General features: G+C 37.5%; 3 protein-coding genes and 1 long non-coding RNA gene across 5 annotated transcripts; 2 read left to right on the top strand and 2 right to left on the bottom strand.

Annotated features, from left to right (window-relative positions):
- Positions 1-45: 45 nt before the first annotated feature.
- On the bottom strand, positions 46-922 carry LOC135620142 (zinc finger A20 and AN1 domain-containing stress-associated protein 11-like). Its single transcript, XM_065122845.1, has one exon. The coding sequence runs from the start codon at positions 769-771 to the stop codon at positions 304-306; it is 468 nt and encodes a 155-aa protein (XP_064978917.1). The 5' UTR covers positions 772-922; the 3' UTR covers positions 46-303.
- Positions 923-1,247: 325 nt separating this feature from the next.
- LOC135620148 (uncharacterized) lies at positions 1,248-5,336 on the top strand. Of its 2 annotated transcripts, XR_010489637.1 has the most exons (3): positions 1,467-1,633; positions 1,717-1,811; positions 4,579-5,336. It is a non-coding gene; the product is annotated as an uncharacterized LOC135620148 (long non-coding RNA). The 2 variants fall into 2 exon arrangements; XR_010489635.1 differs by having other exon boundaries at positions 1,248-1,811.
- A 1,547-nt stretch (positions 5,337-6,883) lies between these two features.
- On the top strand, positions 6,884-10,595 carry LOC135620133 (serine/threonine-protein kinase Nek6-like). The gene is made up of 13 exons (XM_065122831.1): positions 6,884-7,153; positions 7,234-7,300; positions 7,369-7,434; positions 7,855-7,901; positions 7,966-8,011; positions 8,085-8,165; positions 8,314-8,356; positions 8,652-8,701; positions 8,919-9,000; positions 9,084-9,133; positions 9,258-9,331; positions 9,438-9,489; positions 9,576-10,595. The coding sequence occupies exons 1-13, from the start codon at positions 7,014-7,016 to the stop codon at positions 10,446-10,448; spliced, it is 1,671 nt and encodes a 556-aa protein (XP_064978903.1). The 5' UTR covers positions 6,884-7,013; the 3' UTR covers positions 10,449-10,595.
- Positions 10,596-10,950: 355 nt separating this feature from the next.
- Positions 10,951-11,229, bottom strand: LOC135636919 (arabinogalactan protein 23-like). Its single transcript, XM_065149097.1, has one exon. It carries the CDS (start codon positions 11,157-11,159, stop codon positions 10,983-10,985), a length of 177 nt encoding a protein of 58 aa, XP_065005169.1. The 5' UTR covers positions 11,160-11,229; the 3' UTR covers positions 10,951-10,982.
- Positions 11,230-17,671: the final 6,442 nt, after the last annotated feature.

Raw genomic sequence — 17,671 nt, 5'->3', positions numbered from 1 at the left:
ACCGTCTTATTTTTCTCCTCGTATCGGTTACGCCATACCGAAATATGAACCCTTAAATTGACCTGTGTATCGGCCATTTTTTCTTTTTCTTTTACTTTTTTACATGATTGAAGAAACAAAGCTGGGAAAGAAAAACAAATCACAACCGAATCACATGGAAGAGAGGAAGGGGAAATTTCCAGATTCTTGATGACACACAGCAGAAAGCATGACTCAGTTTGCTGCTTTCCCTTCCGCCGTTTTAGAACTTGATGTTCCGAGATCGGAAAGCAAGACACACACGCGTCTCCCCGGTTCTTCGCTTCACACCCTGACGATCTTGGCCGCTCGGACGACGGGATTCGCGCGAGCTATGGCGGCCCGGGCGGCGGCCTTGTAGTCGTAGCTGCAGTCGTGGCGATCGGAGTAGCGGTGCTCGCCGCAGAACAGATCGCCGCAGCGGCACCGGAACCCCGTGAGCCCCACACGCTTCCGGCAGGAGAAGCACCGGCTCACCTGTCGCGCCGGCGCCGGGGCAGACACAGCCGCCGCGGGGGCCTCGGAGGTCCTCGCGTCCCGCTCCTCTGCCGCTCGTTCCGGCGATCGGATCGGGAGAGCGGATCTTGGAGAGCAGGAGTGGGGAGCGGGGGAGGCAGCGATGGTGGAAGCTTGGAAGCAGGACTGGCACATGTTGTTGGTGGCGGGGTTGCCGGGGAAGCCACAGTTGTTGACGCAGAGGGTGAGGGTCTCGGGGGCGTGGAGCTTCGCCTCCTCCTTCTCACGCTGAGCCATCGATTCCTACCCTTCTCACCTTCTCGTTCTAAGATTTGGTATCCGGATCTGTGAATCGTGAGGGCGTGAACAATTACAACTCTGAGCGTTTGAGATCGCTGGCGGTTTATGAAGAGGGCGAAGGGTCGGCAGTGACGCAAGAGAGGGAGGGAAATGGGTGGAGTGGCGTGGGAACGCGTCGAGGTCGTGTTCTCGAAAGGACTCGTTGTACCGAAACTGACCCCTCATTTTGCCGACTCAAATAAAAATCCGAAAAATGCTGTTCGGATGGAATCGGTGTCGACGTCCACATAGGTTTCAGAATAATAGGAGAGGAGAAGAGAGAGAAAATAAATCAAAAGGCAGGGGGGTGTTTTGGGTAACGTGGACGGGTCGGCCTTTGGGATCAACGCGCCCAGCCGCCCAATCTGACCTCCACGTGGGATTCCATGTATCGACAACTCACCCATCGACTTCCGAGTTTGGTTCGCCATCTGCGTCGCTCCGGGCTGGACTTTGGAACGCGTCGCCGTCGGACGCAGCCGCCGCGAGCGGATCAGCCATCAACGTGCCCCCTCTCGAGGCGGCGCGTCAACCCAGCTGGCCTCACTCGCACCGTTCACTCCCGTTTGACCGACCAATCGCACGGCTAAGCACGTCAAACTTGGGTTCCAGATAAACCCATTTGCCACCAGTGTTGGAGATATTTAACATGAGGGAAACATGTTGCGCCCTCAGCGAAATTTCCATTTTGTATTGTTCGTTCTGAATCTGCAAGCGATCAGGGACATAAATCTTCGTGAACCTGCCGGCAACAGTTGATGGATCATTTGTATATATCTCCTGCTCGCAGGGTCCGTGCTGGTGCATGAACTTTCGAAAGGTAAGCGATAAGATTTGTCCTTGTAACGATGGTGCTTCCTTCACATGCCAAGTCACCCACAATTTGTTGTCTTCTCTTTTAAGTTCCCTTGGGCAGGGAGATGTTCTTGCAAACCCGCGGCAGCACCATGTAATTCGATGCCAGATTTGCTTTGTTTCCCATCGTCCCAGCTGATGTGGTAACATGCTTCTCCATGAATCGTACTGTTCTCATTTGTTTTGTTATTTAAGATTAGCTTAGTACCTTCTTTTCTAATCCATAGATACATTCTTTAACCGCTTATTGTTGTCATAGATTCATGTCACAGCAATTGCGACGAGCACTGGCTCATTAATCTTGTAGTTTATAGAATGTGTGTACTGTTTCTTATATGTATATGTTTTCCAAGTACCAATAACGTTGAAGTAAGTACGTACACTGATGGGAGTGTTGAGAACCTTGAATTATTATCCTGTTTTGCTTTTTCGATCTTCAACAAAACCTACCTATCAAAAGATAAAAATTCACTAGTAGGATACCATAACCCATGATTAATGGTTCGCTTTGAACATCATAAAATATTTTTTGTTGCACCCAATGTATTTTGCATAGACTTTACATAGTTGTAGCATGAATAGTATAACTGATGGCGTGTGTTCAATATAAAGTAAATTTTCCATTAAACTTCTGTAGAGATTGCCATCAACCTTTGGTTCACTATCATTCATTCATATCTACACCTATTTTAGATTTTGTAGATGATTGCAACTCTCTCCATGTTAAACTTTTGGATGCAAATCATTTATATCTTTTTTGACAAATTAAATTTTATTTTCAACTTATTTCACTTCAATGTCGACAAAATTCTATTATCAAGCTCCAGGAGCTTGTAAATTCTATTAGTTTCACAAAAGATTCTAAAATTTCTAGAAAGAAATTTGTCTCTTGATCGGTATTTGTCTCCACCATTTTTTTTTATTTTTTCAAAAATAATTTTTTTTTATTTTTACACAAACCGTAAAACAATAGTTTTCATTAAGAGAAGAGTTTTGTGTTGGCCCATAAATTTCTGTATGCACCAAACTTAATGGTTCTTTTGCTTAATAATTACTATGTTTTAGAAAAGAATCTCTATGCTATTTTTCTCTTGCGTAACTTTCACAAACAGTCATTATTTTGAATTAAGATAATTTATATACCATATTTTTATTTTATAGTAGATCAAGACCTTTGAAACATGAATGCTCATATCTATAATATTATAGCCAATTTTCATTAAAAAAAAATAAGAGATTCTTGAAGTACTCAAAATTTTCTGTCATATGACTACTATAATCATTATCCACATGTCAAACACTTTTAGATGAATCATTAATAGACTAACATGTAAAATAGTAAGTTTTCCTTTTTTTTTTTCCTCCTCCCACAAAAATAGTTTGTTGATGCTACCATTTTAAATACTAAAATCTTTCAGTGTCATAATACTTGTAACCATATTACTAAATTTCTTTTTTTAAAGTTTGATTATTACCTTTAGTGTTTCTATGATTATGATTATCAGATTCCTAATTGCTTTGATTGTCTGATCTACCTCTTGACCATGATCATAACCTCATCTTTGGCCGAAATTTTGTTTGCTTGGTTTTTTTGCAACACTACTTATTTTTCATTATCCTTAGAAATATTTAATTTATAGACATTATCAATATTACAAGTTCTATTCAATCTATCTATGTGATTGTAATGAACCAAACAATTCACTAACCTGTAATTCAGATAGATCCATTAATTCTTGAACAACAGTAAATACTTATTCATATTTATTTGAGAGGCTTCTTAAAAAATTTTCAACAAATTTTTTATCAGAAATTAATTCGCCATATTATCTCGTCTGATTAATTATTTCTGTAACTCTTGAAAAAAAAAGCTTTCATTGTTTCGCTTTCATTTATAAATAAATTTTTAAATTTTCTTCGAGGAGTTTGAAACTTAATGATTAATATCTTAATGATGTCATGGTACTCTTACTCCAAGATCTCCCAAATCTTGTTAGAATTTATTATAACAAAAGATTCAGAGAAATATAATCTCATCAACTACCCGTTGAAGGAAATAGAGGACAACTCTCGTTAGAATTTATTATATTAAAAGATTCAAAAAAATATAATCTCATCAACTATCTGTTGAAGAGAATAGAGGACGAGTCTTGTTAGAATTTATTATAGTAAAAGATTCAGAAAAATATAATCTCATCAACTACCCATTCAAGGTAATAGAGGACAAGTCTCAATAGAATTTATTATAATAAAATATTCAAAAAAAATATAATCTCATCAACTACCCGTGAATAGAATAGAGGACAAGTCTAGTTAGAATTTATTATAGCAAAAGATTCAAAGAAATATAATATCATCAACTACCCGTTGAAGGGAATATAGGACAAGTAGATCTTTTCTTTGATTTTCTTTAGTAGTTCTAGCTATATCATAACATTTTTCAACAATCTCTCATAAATCTTATCATTATCAAATAATTATCTCCTTTGAAAATTAGATCTATTAATGACAAAGATTCCATGGTGTACTACTTCTTGCCATCAAAGAAAGAAAAAAAAAGACTTAGATATCACTTTGTTGAGAATGAGATAAAAACAAGGCACCAATAAAAAAAAATCAAAATAATTTAAAACATAAAATACTTCTTTAAAGAAACCTAATTACAATCCCTCTACCGGTATTATGCAACCCCTCTCCTTCTGCTCATTTGATGCGACTTAGTGTTCTCAGAGACGAAGAGTCTGAATATATCAGGATCTATCTAAATCTAAGAGTTTAAAAAATAAGATCACACACTTAACTTTTATAGTCTAGAAACATAGTGTTTTAATATATTAGGATTTATCTAAATTAGACAGCATAGACCAATAAACTATTGTCTAAAGAACCTCAAATTAATTAATTCATTAGCAGCACAAGGGGGATTCGCAAGCTGACGAGAAGTTTCAGTGGCAAGTAGCAGTCAATCTTCAATAGCAAAACTCTCATTCAAGACAGACACCTGATGTGGCCTCAAACCTCAACATGTACTCGAACTGATCGGTCATTGCCACCATATAAATTTAGCTGAAATCCTTGGTCTTCAAAATATCAAGAGAATTCACCAAGAGATTGTTGGAGTTGTTGGGACTCTCAGAATTACAAGGTGAAGTAATTATGAGTGATGGAATTGCCTGGAGGAAGCATGCCATGGCTGATTCCTTTTGTGGACCAAGCTGCTCAAAGCTTTTAGTGTCACGGCCGGCAGTGGCATTGCAATCGAAGCTACGGCCATGATGTTAATGCATGTGCTGCTGCTTCTGAACTCATGTCAGTGCTACATACGGAGATGATACTTTCGACGGTCAGCTCGAAAGGTTGGAGTTCCATTCCCTTGTATGCTTCCTAACTTCTTCCATGGTATGTAAATTTGCATCACTGAAGCCATAAACAATTGTACGTCATGCAAATGGAAGCACAGCTGTGGCATCCTTGTTCCTGTCACAATCTTTTTCTTTTGGCCCCAGAGCCGGCCATCATGATCATCAACCGGTCTCCATGTCTTGCTTAAGAAATGGTCGTCAGATTGGAGAAGCAGATGAGAGATAGAACAGAAGGATCAAATATTTCAGTGAGGGCACAGTGTCGGGATAAGTAACTCTTACATAACAGAGAAGGCTACGAGTCAATTCTGTTCTAATTATAGCTCCATAACTGTCCTTTAAATGTAGTTTTGTTTAGGCCGTATTTGGAGAGAAGTTGTTGTCTTGTGTTGCTTACTGGAAAATACCTTCTGCCGCACTCTCTGCCCTGATCTGAGCTTTATTCATTTCGCTCGGAAGTAAAAGCGTCAGGTTCGAGTTCTTTCTCGAGTTGGTGTGGACTGAGATAGTTTGCGACGATAGACTCTGCCACCTGATAGGGGTAAAAAACTGATTTGACATAACACCCCGGATTTGACGTAATACGCCCCCACGTCGGATACCCTGTGCGGCACGCTGCCCCAGAGCGAGCATTAACAACGACGCAACACGCACCCACACCCACCGTACCCAAACGACCTCCTGGGCTGACCCCTCATGGCCGGCCAAGGCGGGGGAAGGCGCTGACTGACACCCCCCCATACCCTGCGGCAGCTCGGCCTTCCACGCAACGCCCACGACGACGACAGATGCCATCAGAGGTACGACCCTGCTCCGGCAGGATGATACATCAGGTAACATCAAACCCACCTATAAATACCCCCTGGCTCCCAACGGGAGAGGGGGGGGGGGGGACAATCTCACTCAAAACTCCTCTCCGTCATCACTGACTTCATCGTCGGAGGAGTCGGGCCGAGCTACCGACCCGACCTGTGTGCAGGTATTCGGCCGCTGCTGGATCCTTCCGGCGTCGCGGAACTTTCCAGCCAGATCTCCTACCTCAGCTACCACAACGCCCCAAGGGGAGCCACGTTTGATCCCAGTCATTCGGAGCCCTGAACCAGTCGGATCGACTCCGATGTCACGGCTAAAAAAGATACTTACAGTAACACCACCAATTCTGAGACCATCAGATGTAACTCGTCTTGTAAATGTTTCAGCATGCAGATGCGAGAAATTGAAATGTTTATTTCCTTTTTGTGCAAGTGAGTGAATGGGAGAGTTTACATTCCAAGTGCGTGCCCTCATGCAGCCCAAGAAAAGCCAACCATTCCTTTTGCTTCGTTCGGTTCCACTAATCCCAAGCCTAGTGAACATATTAGCCGCAGATGGTCGATGTTGACACAGCAGGTTTGCGGTCAAACGCCAAGGATGGAGCGTCTCCCTCTCCTGCAGCGCGTCGCCGAGCACCCATCGCATGACAGCCAACATGAACCGTCCACCTTTCAGCGGGCCCCTCCCGACCAACACAGATCTCCCCCGTGAATTCATTGATCCGACGGACAACAACTGCTGCTCTGCCCCCACTATCATTCCCTCGCCCACGCTCACATCGCACGCAAAGCTCCCTCCTCTTCTCTTTTACTCCCAAAATGTTATCCGTACGTCTTCTCGTCACCCGGTCACTTGCAAGTTTTGGCACTGGCGTAGGAAGGCATGAGGGGTCCAAAGGGCCCTGTACCTGTCTCCAGTCACAAGGACGGTACGCGAACGGGTCAATTGCAGATATACAGTTCTGTTCTTTTTCCTCCTCCCTCCTTTTCGTTTTAAATACTCCGAACCGAAAGAGCTCAGTCACTTCTCCGCCAAGGCTGAGGGAGAAGGCGTAATTATCGCCCACCGGCTCACGGCCAACGCGTGATCCGGATCCGACCGCTCTGATGGCGCCGTGATCTCCTTTAAGTGTGTCTTGTGTTGTAGCCTTCTCTGTCACCCTGCTTTAAAATGGTTCCGAAAGGCATCGGATCGACCGCGGAGGAGGAGATGGAAGCAGGCGGGGAAGAGTCGTACGAGGTGGTGGAGCAAATCGGGAGAGGGGCTTTCGGCTCCGCCTTCCTCGTGGTCCACAAGACCGAGCGAAAGAGGTTGAGCCGTCCCGCCGCCCTCTGTTGTGGCTTCCTGTAGGCGTCGGATCGGCGGTTGATATGGTCGTTGGTGGCTGCAGGTACGTGATGAAGAGGATCCGATTGGCGAAGCAGACGGAGAAGTTCCAGCGCACCGCTTACCAGGAGGTAATTGGTTCCGGTTATGTCGAGATTCGTGTTCCGGTGGTCGATGACATTTGCACCGATTGATACAGATGGCTCTGATCGCGAGTTTGAGCAACCCTTACATCGTAGAGTACAGAGATGGGTGGGTGGAGAAGGTATGCTTGTAATATATCTTCTTATTTCTTTTTTCCGCTTAGGAACCTCAAAGAAAAGAAGAAAAATAATGAGAATCTTTTCGTTCGATAAATCTCTGCTATAGTAATATCATTGCGGCGAGTTCAGGGGGCTTAATATTTCACCGGAGTAGGTGGATAACCTGTTGGTGTCCTCTTACCCTTGCCGAATAATCGTTCTACGATTCCACCGGTCAAATGAGATACGAGAACAGTTGCAAGATAACTAGGTTGAAGGTTCTGAATTGAAATCTTAGGAATGCTAGTGAAAGTATTGAAGGCTTCTTTGTTACCTTGCTTCTTGCTTTACCTCCTCTGTAAAAGTAGCTTTGTCTTCCGCCAATTGTATCACCACCACTCTGATCGCAATCACTCACCTATGACTTCGGTTTCTCTTTGCAGGGAAGCTCCGTATGCATTGTGACCGGTTACTGCGAAGGAGGAGACATGTACGTGGCTCATCTCAAGTAGTATATCCTTTGTTCTTCACTATTCTGATCTCCGTTAAAACAGGGCTGACAGAATAAAGAAAGCCAGAGGAATCTTATTCTCCGAAGAAGTGAGTCTGAACCATCTAAAAGAAAGTTCATACGTTCTCCACCTGGTTGCCTCTTGAACAATTTGATATGCAGAGGGTTAGCAAATGGCTGACGCAGTTGCTTTTGGCTGTGGATTACCTCCATTCCAACCGTGTGCTCCATCGTGATCTCAAGGTACGACTGGGAATTCCACCTCGAACCGAGGTTACTGTATCATGGATGGATCATCTTATCATTTAGCAGATGTAGAACTCCTGCAAAATCTTGCCTTCGATGATGTACAACTTCTGTTTCTCTCTGATCCATTTACCTTTGGTTTCAGTGCTCTAACGTGTTTCTCACAAGGGACGACGACGTTCGACTTGGTAAGACGCTCGCTATTGTATTATTGCAAGAAATGGAAGTTCTGACAACCATATATAGAATCTGTCCCACTTTATGTACGCTTAACTTACTCTGAAACATCCTATCAAGCGTAAAGCTCCTAATCAGAATACATTACAGTACAAAAGAAATTAACTGTTTTAATAGTTTATAAAGCCTTTGTGTGGTTTTCATCTCACATTTCACCAGTATATTATTTATTATACATGTTGACCAGCACATATAAAGTATTTATTATTCCTGGACGTACTTGTGATCTTGTTTTCATGACTGCAGGTGACTTTGGACTCGCAAAATTGCTTAATGCACAAGATCTTGCTTCTTCGGTATGGCTCTTCGTTTCCCTCCTATAAGGTTCGATAAGTACATAGAGATAGATAGACAATGGTGCTGGTAAAAAGATTGAATGTTCCCCAAAATTCAATTGGAGGAGAGAGCCAATTGGAAGAGTTTGCGATCGAAACTTACATACTGCTATAACAATTTATGCGCTTCTGTTAATTATTTCTCTTGCTCGAATCGTCTGTACATATCTATCTATAGGTTGTCGGCACTCCGAACTACATGTGCCCTGAGATACTAGCTGACATACCCTATGGATACAAATCGGATATTTGGTCACTCGGTGAGACTTTGCATTAGAATTTCCAGATTTTGGTGTCAATTTCCTTATCGAAATCAACAGTATAATCTAATACTCCTTTCCAGGTTGTTGCATGTTTGAGATAGCAGCACATCGTCCGGCCTTCAGAGCTCCCGTGAGTACCTCGTCCCTATGCTTCGGTTCTACGGTTGTGTGCTCAGAATCCATCTAATCATTGATTGTTCTATTCCAAAGACACTTTTCTGCTTTGATCAATCATCATGAAGTTCCTCAAACAGGATATGCAAGGATTGATTAATAAAATCAGTAGGTCATCCATCGCCCCGATGCCTGCCATATACTCTTCTTCACTGTAAGTTCTGCTTCCAAGTTTCTAGATGTGGTGTTATGATTTCTGAACGACGCTGTTGTTAATGCTCGCAATGGTGTATGTTCCTAATTGTTTCAGTGAATGACAGGAAGAGGTTGATCAAATGCATGCTCAGAAAGAATCCAGAACATAGACCTACGGTACATTACGGCATCCAACTTCGTGTACGTGAGCACTTGATTTGATGATAGCACGTGGGCTGACACATTCGCTACCCTTTGCTTAGGCTGCAGAATTGCTGAGAGACCCCCATTTGCAGCAGTATCTTGCTGCATCGTGGAATCCTTCTCCTCTGTACCTTCCCATAAAGTCAAACAACAACGGTGCACAAGAGAAACAGGGAAGAAGGCGAAGCTACAGGGAGTTGCATGGTGGAAAAGTCGACCATGGGTGCACTGAGGCAGGAGAAGTTGCACCGACGGAACAATTGGTAAGACAGATCAATGCGGGCCCATCAAACGATATCCTGGCCTTGGACCTTAGTCATGACGAGATCAAGAGAATCGATCCTGGTAGCTCGAAGATTTCACTCAGCCGCATTGCCGCAGTCCACGTCGCAGATGAGCGAGAGAAGCTAAGCGAACAAAACCTCGTTAAGATGGCTGCCGCGGCTGATACGCTTACAAAGAACGAAGAACCCGAGTTAGAAATGGAGGCCGCTGAGCCATTCGTGGGATCAAAAGCGATGAAGTCTAATACTGAGTCCGTACACCGCGAACCATCAGCGAGCAGCAGCAACAAGGAAGAAGGGCCAAAGAGAGCTGTCAGCATTCCTCTCTCTCAAAGAGCCAAAACCGATGCCGATGACGTGGTCGGCGTTGCCGAAGAAACCTCATCGGCCAGCACCATCACGCTGCCTCATGCGGATAACGCACAGGCGGAGTGGGAGAGCTTGAATACAATTCAGCAGAGAGCTAATGCTCTGGAGTCTCTGCTTGAGCTATGTGCGCAGCTGCTACAACAGGAGAGGCTAGAGGAGCTGGCTGGTGTGCTCAGACCGTTTGGGGAAGAAGCAGTGTCATCCAGAGAGACAGCAATCTGGTTGACCAAGAGCCTCATGTCGGTGCCCAAACTTGGATCGGATCCCAGAATCCATTAGCGCCACTACTTATGCTTGGATGATCGCCCAGCTGCTGAGCTTTTTCGGAGGAATCAATAAGATTCTTTCTATTTACTTTCCACGTTCCATGTAATGATTTTTTGAATCTGTGTGATGTTAACTGGAATCATAAGTCTGACCTATTAATAAAAGGATTCAAACTATAAAACAATTTAGTTCTTCTACCGTCGCAGTGAGTGTCGTATGTCTCTCGATCGGCGAGTCACAGACGCGCACCATAAGAAATCGAATTATAGATGAGCACAGACTCTTAATTGTATTAGTTAATCCATCGACACAAACCCCCACCACACAAGTCAATGAACCATTATGGTCTTTGTTTGAAGGAATTCATTCACCAATCACATTCACACAAACGCCACCGTTTCCATCCTCTTAATTAACATTTAACGACGGAACCCGAAGTAGGAAAAGAACATGGAAAGAGGAAAGAAGGAAAGAATAATGATAAGAGAGATGTCAACGACACGAGTCTGCCGCTTCTTTCTTTCTTTCCTACTCCTCGTGAGGCGCCTACTGCAAGTACAAGGCAAAGAAGGAGAGGACGGAGGCCCCGATCACGGACCCAACAACGGGGTTGATGGCGAAGGAGGCACTGGCAGGGCCGGGCGCAGGGGCCTCAGCTGCCAGTGCGGAGGTGGCCGAGGCGGCGGCCACGAGGACAGCACAGGCAATCTTTCTCATTTCCATTGCTGACGGCGGGCCGCGAGAGAACTCGACCTGAGGCCTCCTGAGCTACGGAAGCGAGAGAGAGAGAGAACGTGTGGTGGAGGTCCGAGGAGGAAAGGGAGGGGTTGGAGGGGGTTTTATGGGATGCGTTGGTGGTCGGAATGCTTTGGTGCATATTTTTAGGAATGAGGGAAGGTCTGCGTGCTTGCATGCGCATGGTATGTGGAGAGGTCATTGACCGGATTCTTAGTTATAGGCAACCAGAAATGGTCGGATTCTTAGTTAGACAACCAGAAATAGCGGGCCTAAATTTAAAGCGATAGATTATATGATTCTATTTAGTTAGATAAGATATATTATATATATGATTAAATTTTAATTATAATTATAGATCAATTAATAAAAAAAATTAATTATGATAAATTTTTTTAGGAGATAATCTTGATGGAAAAAACTATCATAATTACTGTCTTAGATCGCTTACTCTCACCTATAAACAAATAAAACATCCTAAGGACTATATATATATCTAATGTGTAGATATACAAATATATGGATACACATATAAGAGGAGATGAGGATATGAGACATTATTGAGAGATTATAGATCATCTTTCATCTCCCCTTTGTCTCTAATCTATCGCTCATAGTGGTTCTGTGAGTGATAAGAAGAGAGAAGAAGGTTGAGTCTAGTTCTTCTTGTAGATAGACATTACTATATCTTTCGGATTGGATGATGGTTCACCTGATGATTAGATAAAAGACTTTTGAATGACATTGAAAAGTATTCATCATAAATTTAAATATATTATATATTTGATTTTAGATTTTAGCATTAATGTTTTTCACTTAACAAAAACATAAGGATAATTTTTTATCCTCACAAATGATATCAAAGTCATGTTTGTGAAAGCAAATATTTTAGATTTATTTATTAGTACTTTTCACTTGTGAAAATGTATTACTCAGTTTTTATTTTAGATGCGTGAACGATTCGTTTGTTTTGCTGATCTGATTTCTACATAGTCGTCATATCACTTGCTTACGGGTGAGATGAGGTTTAGCATGCTTGATCGATGGACTACCATCGATAGCTTTCTATTGGCAACATTATTATTAAGGGCAATAGCGTTTGGTGGTTATCAGCCAAATCGCGGGCTATGACTACATACCCAATGCAAGTAATGTGGGGTGCGACAGCCCTACGATGACTGTAGTAATATCAGTGGCACTTGCAATGGTTGCATCAGTTGCAGCAATGTCGCTATAGTGGAATTTGTTGGCCGAGGCTAGCATCATTGGATGCCAAAGGCCAACGAGGTTGTTGGGAGGCATGCGTGTGCATAGCCATACTGCAACGATCGTGAGGCTTGTCAGACGATGCACGTGCACAATTGGGCATGGGCGGGGAGGTCGCACGTAGGCGACGGCTTCGCATAGTGGCGATGGTCGCACCTTATGCAATGATCGCAGACGACGACTATGACGCCTTATGTTGGCGATGGCTGCACATAGCGACAATCACACCTCATGCAACGACCATTGAAAGGGAGTGACAATTTGAGTTTTTAATAAAAGGATAATTTTACCCCTTATAAATCAAATAATTTTAATCTATGTCCCTAAGTTTACTTTCCAATTATGCTCTTAAATTCTATTACATATCCTAAGTAAAAATTTTAGTTTTACCTTTCAAAAATTAAAATTTTCTAAATTATATCCTTAATTATAAAATTAATTTTTTTAGTTTATTTTCATCAAATATTTTTAATCATGCTTAATCATGATTTTATTTTAACTGTTTAATTAGATTTAGATTCAATCAAGTCAAATTTTGATCAATTTTAATTTTGACAAGCCTAATTAGCTGAATGGTAAGTCTAAGTGTATGAACTCAATTGGGATCTCCTAATTCTAACTCTTCTCAATTAAATAGGGTTGATAAGTCTAACGGTTCTATGTAGAATTATAAAAAATATATAAATTATAACTTTTTTTTATCGTTTTCTCATTAACATATTGATAAAATTTCACATGTGCTAAATAAAAATCTAATTATTGTTCTTTGATATTTATTTAGTTATTCATATGTATATATTTAAAATTAAAAAAAAACTTATTTTTACATATATACATTATTTATGTTTCATCATAATTATATGTATCATATGAGTTTTTATTTATGCTTATTAATATTCAATAATAATAATAATAATAATTATTAAACTATTTTGGTATAAATTAGATTGAAGAATTTGATGAATATTATTTGTAGCTTATATCCTAAAGTTTTATCTGATTGGTAGCTACCAAAGTAGTTTGGGATGATAAACTTATAAAATATGAATTAAATATTTTTTTATTTTAAAGATATTTTGAATTATTTTAAATTATTGTATTAGCTCTGTGCCTCCGAAGTGATCTAGACCAATAATAACTTATAAGATTAAATTAGGAATTAATCATAAATGAAATTAATAAATATAATATTCATGATTATATACATAAGTATAAAATTTAGATAATCCCAATAGAGATCTACTTCGAATAATTATGTGATAGAATAGAATGATACAGTAACAATACTATTCCGCGATGATGGTATCAATCATGCATAAATATTTTTGTGTAAATATTAGATATATCAATATTTCCCTTGAAGGTGAAATAAAGATAATATCGATAGTTTAACATTTATTGAAAAACTCAAAATATTAATATTATGGAACAAATATTCTGAAAATTATTCCTATATTTTTTGTATTAAATTATTATAAATACTTGAGCACATGTAATTTACAATATGTATCTTTGATATTGATCAGATTAGTCGAAAAGATCATAAACTTAACTACTAAAAATTTTATGGAACAAATAATTAAGATAAATAATTGGAAAAAATTTAAAAGACTAGGTTTTATGATAATTATTAATAATATTTAGACTTTATTAAAGATCAATTTAAATTTACTAATAAGTCATTGACTGATATATTAATGAAAGAACTGATTGAAATTTAGTATGGTAATATTTGAGGAATTCAAGATTATATCTTTAATATAGTTGACAAAGCTATAAGCTTAACAATATTGAGTATGAATGTAGTTGAGTCATTTCTCATATAATTTATTCTTAATTTTGTTTCTTCTTAGTTTGGCTCATTTAAAATTTATTATAATAAAATTGAGGATAAATAAAACTTAAATAAGTTGACTAGTATATGTGTTTGGAAAGAAATTAATATTAAAGTATAAAAGATTTATAATATTTTGAGTACTATTTAAGAAGTAGATAATAATAAAAGAAAGATGAAGCACAAATCACCTGAGTTTATAAATACTATATAAATTTATAAAAAAAATATTTACAATAGAGTGCTATTATGACACAAAAGGTAAAGAACTATAATGTTTGGTTTGAAAGGAAAAGATATAACTCTAACTTTGTATATTTCAAATCAAACCTTATAGAAATCATTTTCTAATACTTGATGGATTGATTATGATATTTTAATATATATTATAAATAATAAAGATTCAATTTATCATAAAAACCAAAAGAGAATAAAATATTCATCATTACAAGGAATCATCATAATGTGAAAGAGATAGTAGTTAGTACTTATCGCCCATATTCAGTTGATAAACCTTGAGGATGTATGTTATGTTCCTACAATTCTAAAAGTTTGGGTTCATCATTTGGAATTGTCAAAATATTATTTTCCTATTAATGCTTGTAAACTTATTATATTTATAGTTCAATAAAAGTTAATTTTTAAATTATGTATATATATTATATAGAATTAATGTGCATCTTGAGTTTACAATAATCCTATAATCAGATATTAGAATGAAATATAATTTCATGAACTCTTTGAGATTATATAAGCTTACATTTGTAGGTTACTCCATATTTAATGTTTTAGTAAAAGAGATAATTTATCACCTTTATAGATAATCTGTTGAGATTTGATCATATATATCTAATTCATATAAGGTTTTAAACTATTGATACCTTTACGTGTATATAAATTAAGTCAAGAGATAATTAGATATAAAAAATAAAAAATCTAATAAGGGTGATAAATATTATGATAGTTATGATAAACCTAATCATAATTCTTGTTGTTTTGTTAGATTTCTAGAAAAATGAAATATTTGTGTTAAGTATAATTTATCAGATATACTACAATAGAATAAGATTATTGAAAGGTGAAATCATATTACTATAGATATAGTTAGGATCATGATGAGTTATTCTTCTATACTAGAATCAATATGAAGAGAAGTTCTAAGGACGATTATGTATATTTTAAACATGGTTCATAGTAAATCAATTATATCAATTCTTTTCAGTTATGAACTAGTAGGAAACTCAACTTGAAATATTTACATATTTAGGATTATTCTATAGAGATAATGGTCTTCATTTCAAATAAAAAAAATTAGATTTAAAAACTATTTCTAGATATTTTATTGATTATCCAAGAAAATTCAAAGAGGTAAAGATTTTATTGCTCTAATCACAAGGAGAGTTGAATTTAGTAATATAGGATTCCTAGAAAATAATAAATCATAATATTGATATTATTATTGACTTGTAGAATAATTACAATCAGTAGTTTTGAAAATATTTTAAAGGAAAAGAAAACTTATATTTTTTTATTAATTATATGATATATCTATATGAATTAAATTATGATATAGGAATCATAATATTGATATAAGTTATGTAAAATAACGATTTTGAAAAGTGATATGATGCAATAAAAGAAGAGTTGAAATCAATTACTAGAATGGTGTCTAAGAACTGCTCAATTATTGTAAAAGAGTCAATTACATAAATATGACTCAATGGCAATATCTAATGATATAATGACTATGCTTGTGGTCAAAAGTTTTACTTATAAAGAATACATCAATCATAGCAAGATATTTTTTTATTTTTTAAATGATCTCGTTAAGAATTATCATGACAATAATGACTCGTTATGATTTTGAGTTATATCATATGGATGTGAAAATAAGTTTTCTAAATGAGGATCTAGATTTATATGAGTTAACCTAAATGATTTACAGAGAAAACAAAAAAAATATAAAATTTGGTATACAAATTTAAGAAATCTATTTATGACATTAGATAAGCTTTTAGACAATGATATATATATTTTTAATATTATTACTTCCATTATATTTAAAAAATATTATTGATCAATATTTATATTTAAAGATTAATATGAGTAAGTTTATTATATTAATCTAATATATAGATAATATTTGACTTATCAATGATCTATAAATTGTTTCGATAATAAGAAATTATTTATGTCTATATTAATTGGAGGAGTAATTTATGAAAAATATAAAATAATATATTATTATATTATTAATAATAGAAGTTGATTTTATGATATGTTTTAAGGTGATTAGTCAAGCTTTATGATTACAAAATTTTATCTCAGGACTTCGCGTGATAAGACTCATTTGCCAAGTCGTTGAAGATACATTGTGACATAGTTTTCTCTTTAAGAATGTCAAATACTATTGTAGCTTTATGTATTATAGTATAAAATATTTAATGATTAGAGAAAAAAGTTAAAAAATAATTAATATCAATTAATAATTTGAGTTCCACTATACTAATTATTGATCTATTCAGGACTTACATCCTATATTGTTTGAAAGAATATGTTCTTATGATTAGGTTTATGAGTAAGGTGATACATATTTAAGTGGACATTATAATTGATATTTTTATTTACGTAATTAAAATTATTTATTTATACTATCTTGTTTATATTTATATACGCATATATTATGGTTGAATATGCTAACATGATTATCTTGACAAAACAAATTACATTGATCATTTTAGATTATATTATAAATGGCTAACTGTGTTATAGTACATAGAAGGATGTATTGTTGAATATCGAATTTTGATAATAAAATTAATTGATGAGTTTATGATCTAATATGTATTTAAGTGACGTAGGACTAGTTTTGATCAATGAGAGACAAATTGATTAAAGTAAGAAGAATCAATTGTTAGGCCGGAATGGACAATGTCAGAAGATTGGTCGACGTGCTGGTAGAAGGCTACGTGCCAAGAGTTCAAGTATCGGGCCAGAATGATCAAATATTGCACTAAGAATATCATATGTTGTGGAAGCTCAATATGCTGATTGGGCAATATGCCAAAAGAGAGGACGATGAGCCGAAGGGTTGAACGAAGCGCCAAATGAACCAATGATATGCTAGACAAACATGTGATTCATGTTTTATAATAATTTATCTAGATTGAAATAGTTTAGGTTGTAATTGAGTTAATTTTAAATATAATTAATTCAACTCAATTAGAGGCCAATTGGGCATAAATTAAGACTAATATGAGCTCATTAGGAGGTTCATTCAGTGACTCAAAAGTTGAGTTAAGCGATGACACCGTCGATCCAAGTGGTGGAACCACTAGAGGCTCGGTCTCTAAGACACAGTCTTCGAGACTATGTTAGATAGTGGTACTACCTAAAGTCA

This window comes from Musa acuminata, chromosome BXJ1-3 (assembly GCF_036884655.1).
Source record: "Musa acuminata AAA Group cultivar baxijiao chromosome BXJ1-3, Cavendish_Baxijiao_AAA, whole genome shotgun sequence".
Classification (NCBI taxonomy): domain Eukaryota; kingdom Viridiplantae; phylum Streptophyta; class Magnoliopsida; order Zingiberales; family Musaceae; genus Musa; species Musa acuminata.
Note: the sequence above shows the minus strand (reverse complement) of the source record. Positions and strands in the feature narration are given on the sequence as shown.

Coding starts and splice junctions, on each gene's coding strand:
- LOC135636919 (XM_065149097.1), bottom strand. CDS start 11,159: ATGGAAATGAGAAAGATTGCCTGTGCTGTCCTCGTGGCCGCCGCCTCG.
- LOC135620142 (XM_065122845.1), bottom strand. CDS start 771: ATGGCTCAGCGTGAGAAGGAGGAGGCGAAGCTCCACGCCCCCGAGACC.
- LOC135620133 (XM_065122831.1), top strand. CDS start 7,014: ATGGTTCCGAAAGGCATCGGATCGACCGCGGAGGAGGAGATGGAAGCA. Junction 7,154..7,233: donor CACAAGACCGAGCGAAAGAG/GTTGAGCCGTCC, acceptor TGGTGGCTGCAG/GTACGTGATGAAGAGGATCC. Junction 9,332..9,437: donor GCCATATACTCTTCTTCACT/GTAAGTTCTGCT, acceptor AGTGAATGACAG/GAAGAGGTTGATCAAATGCA.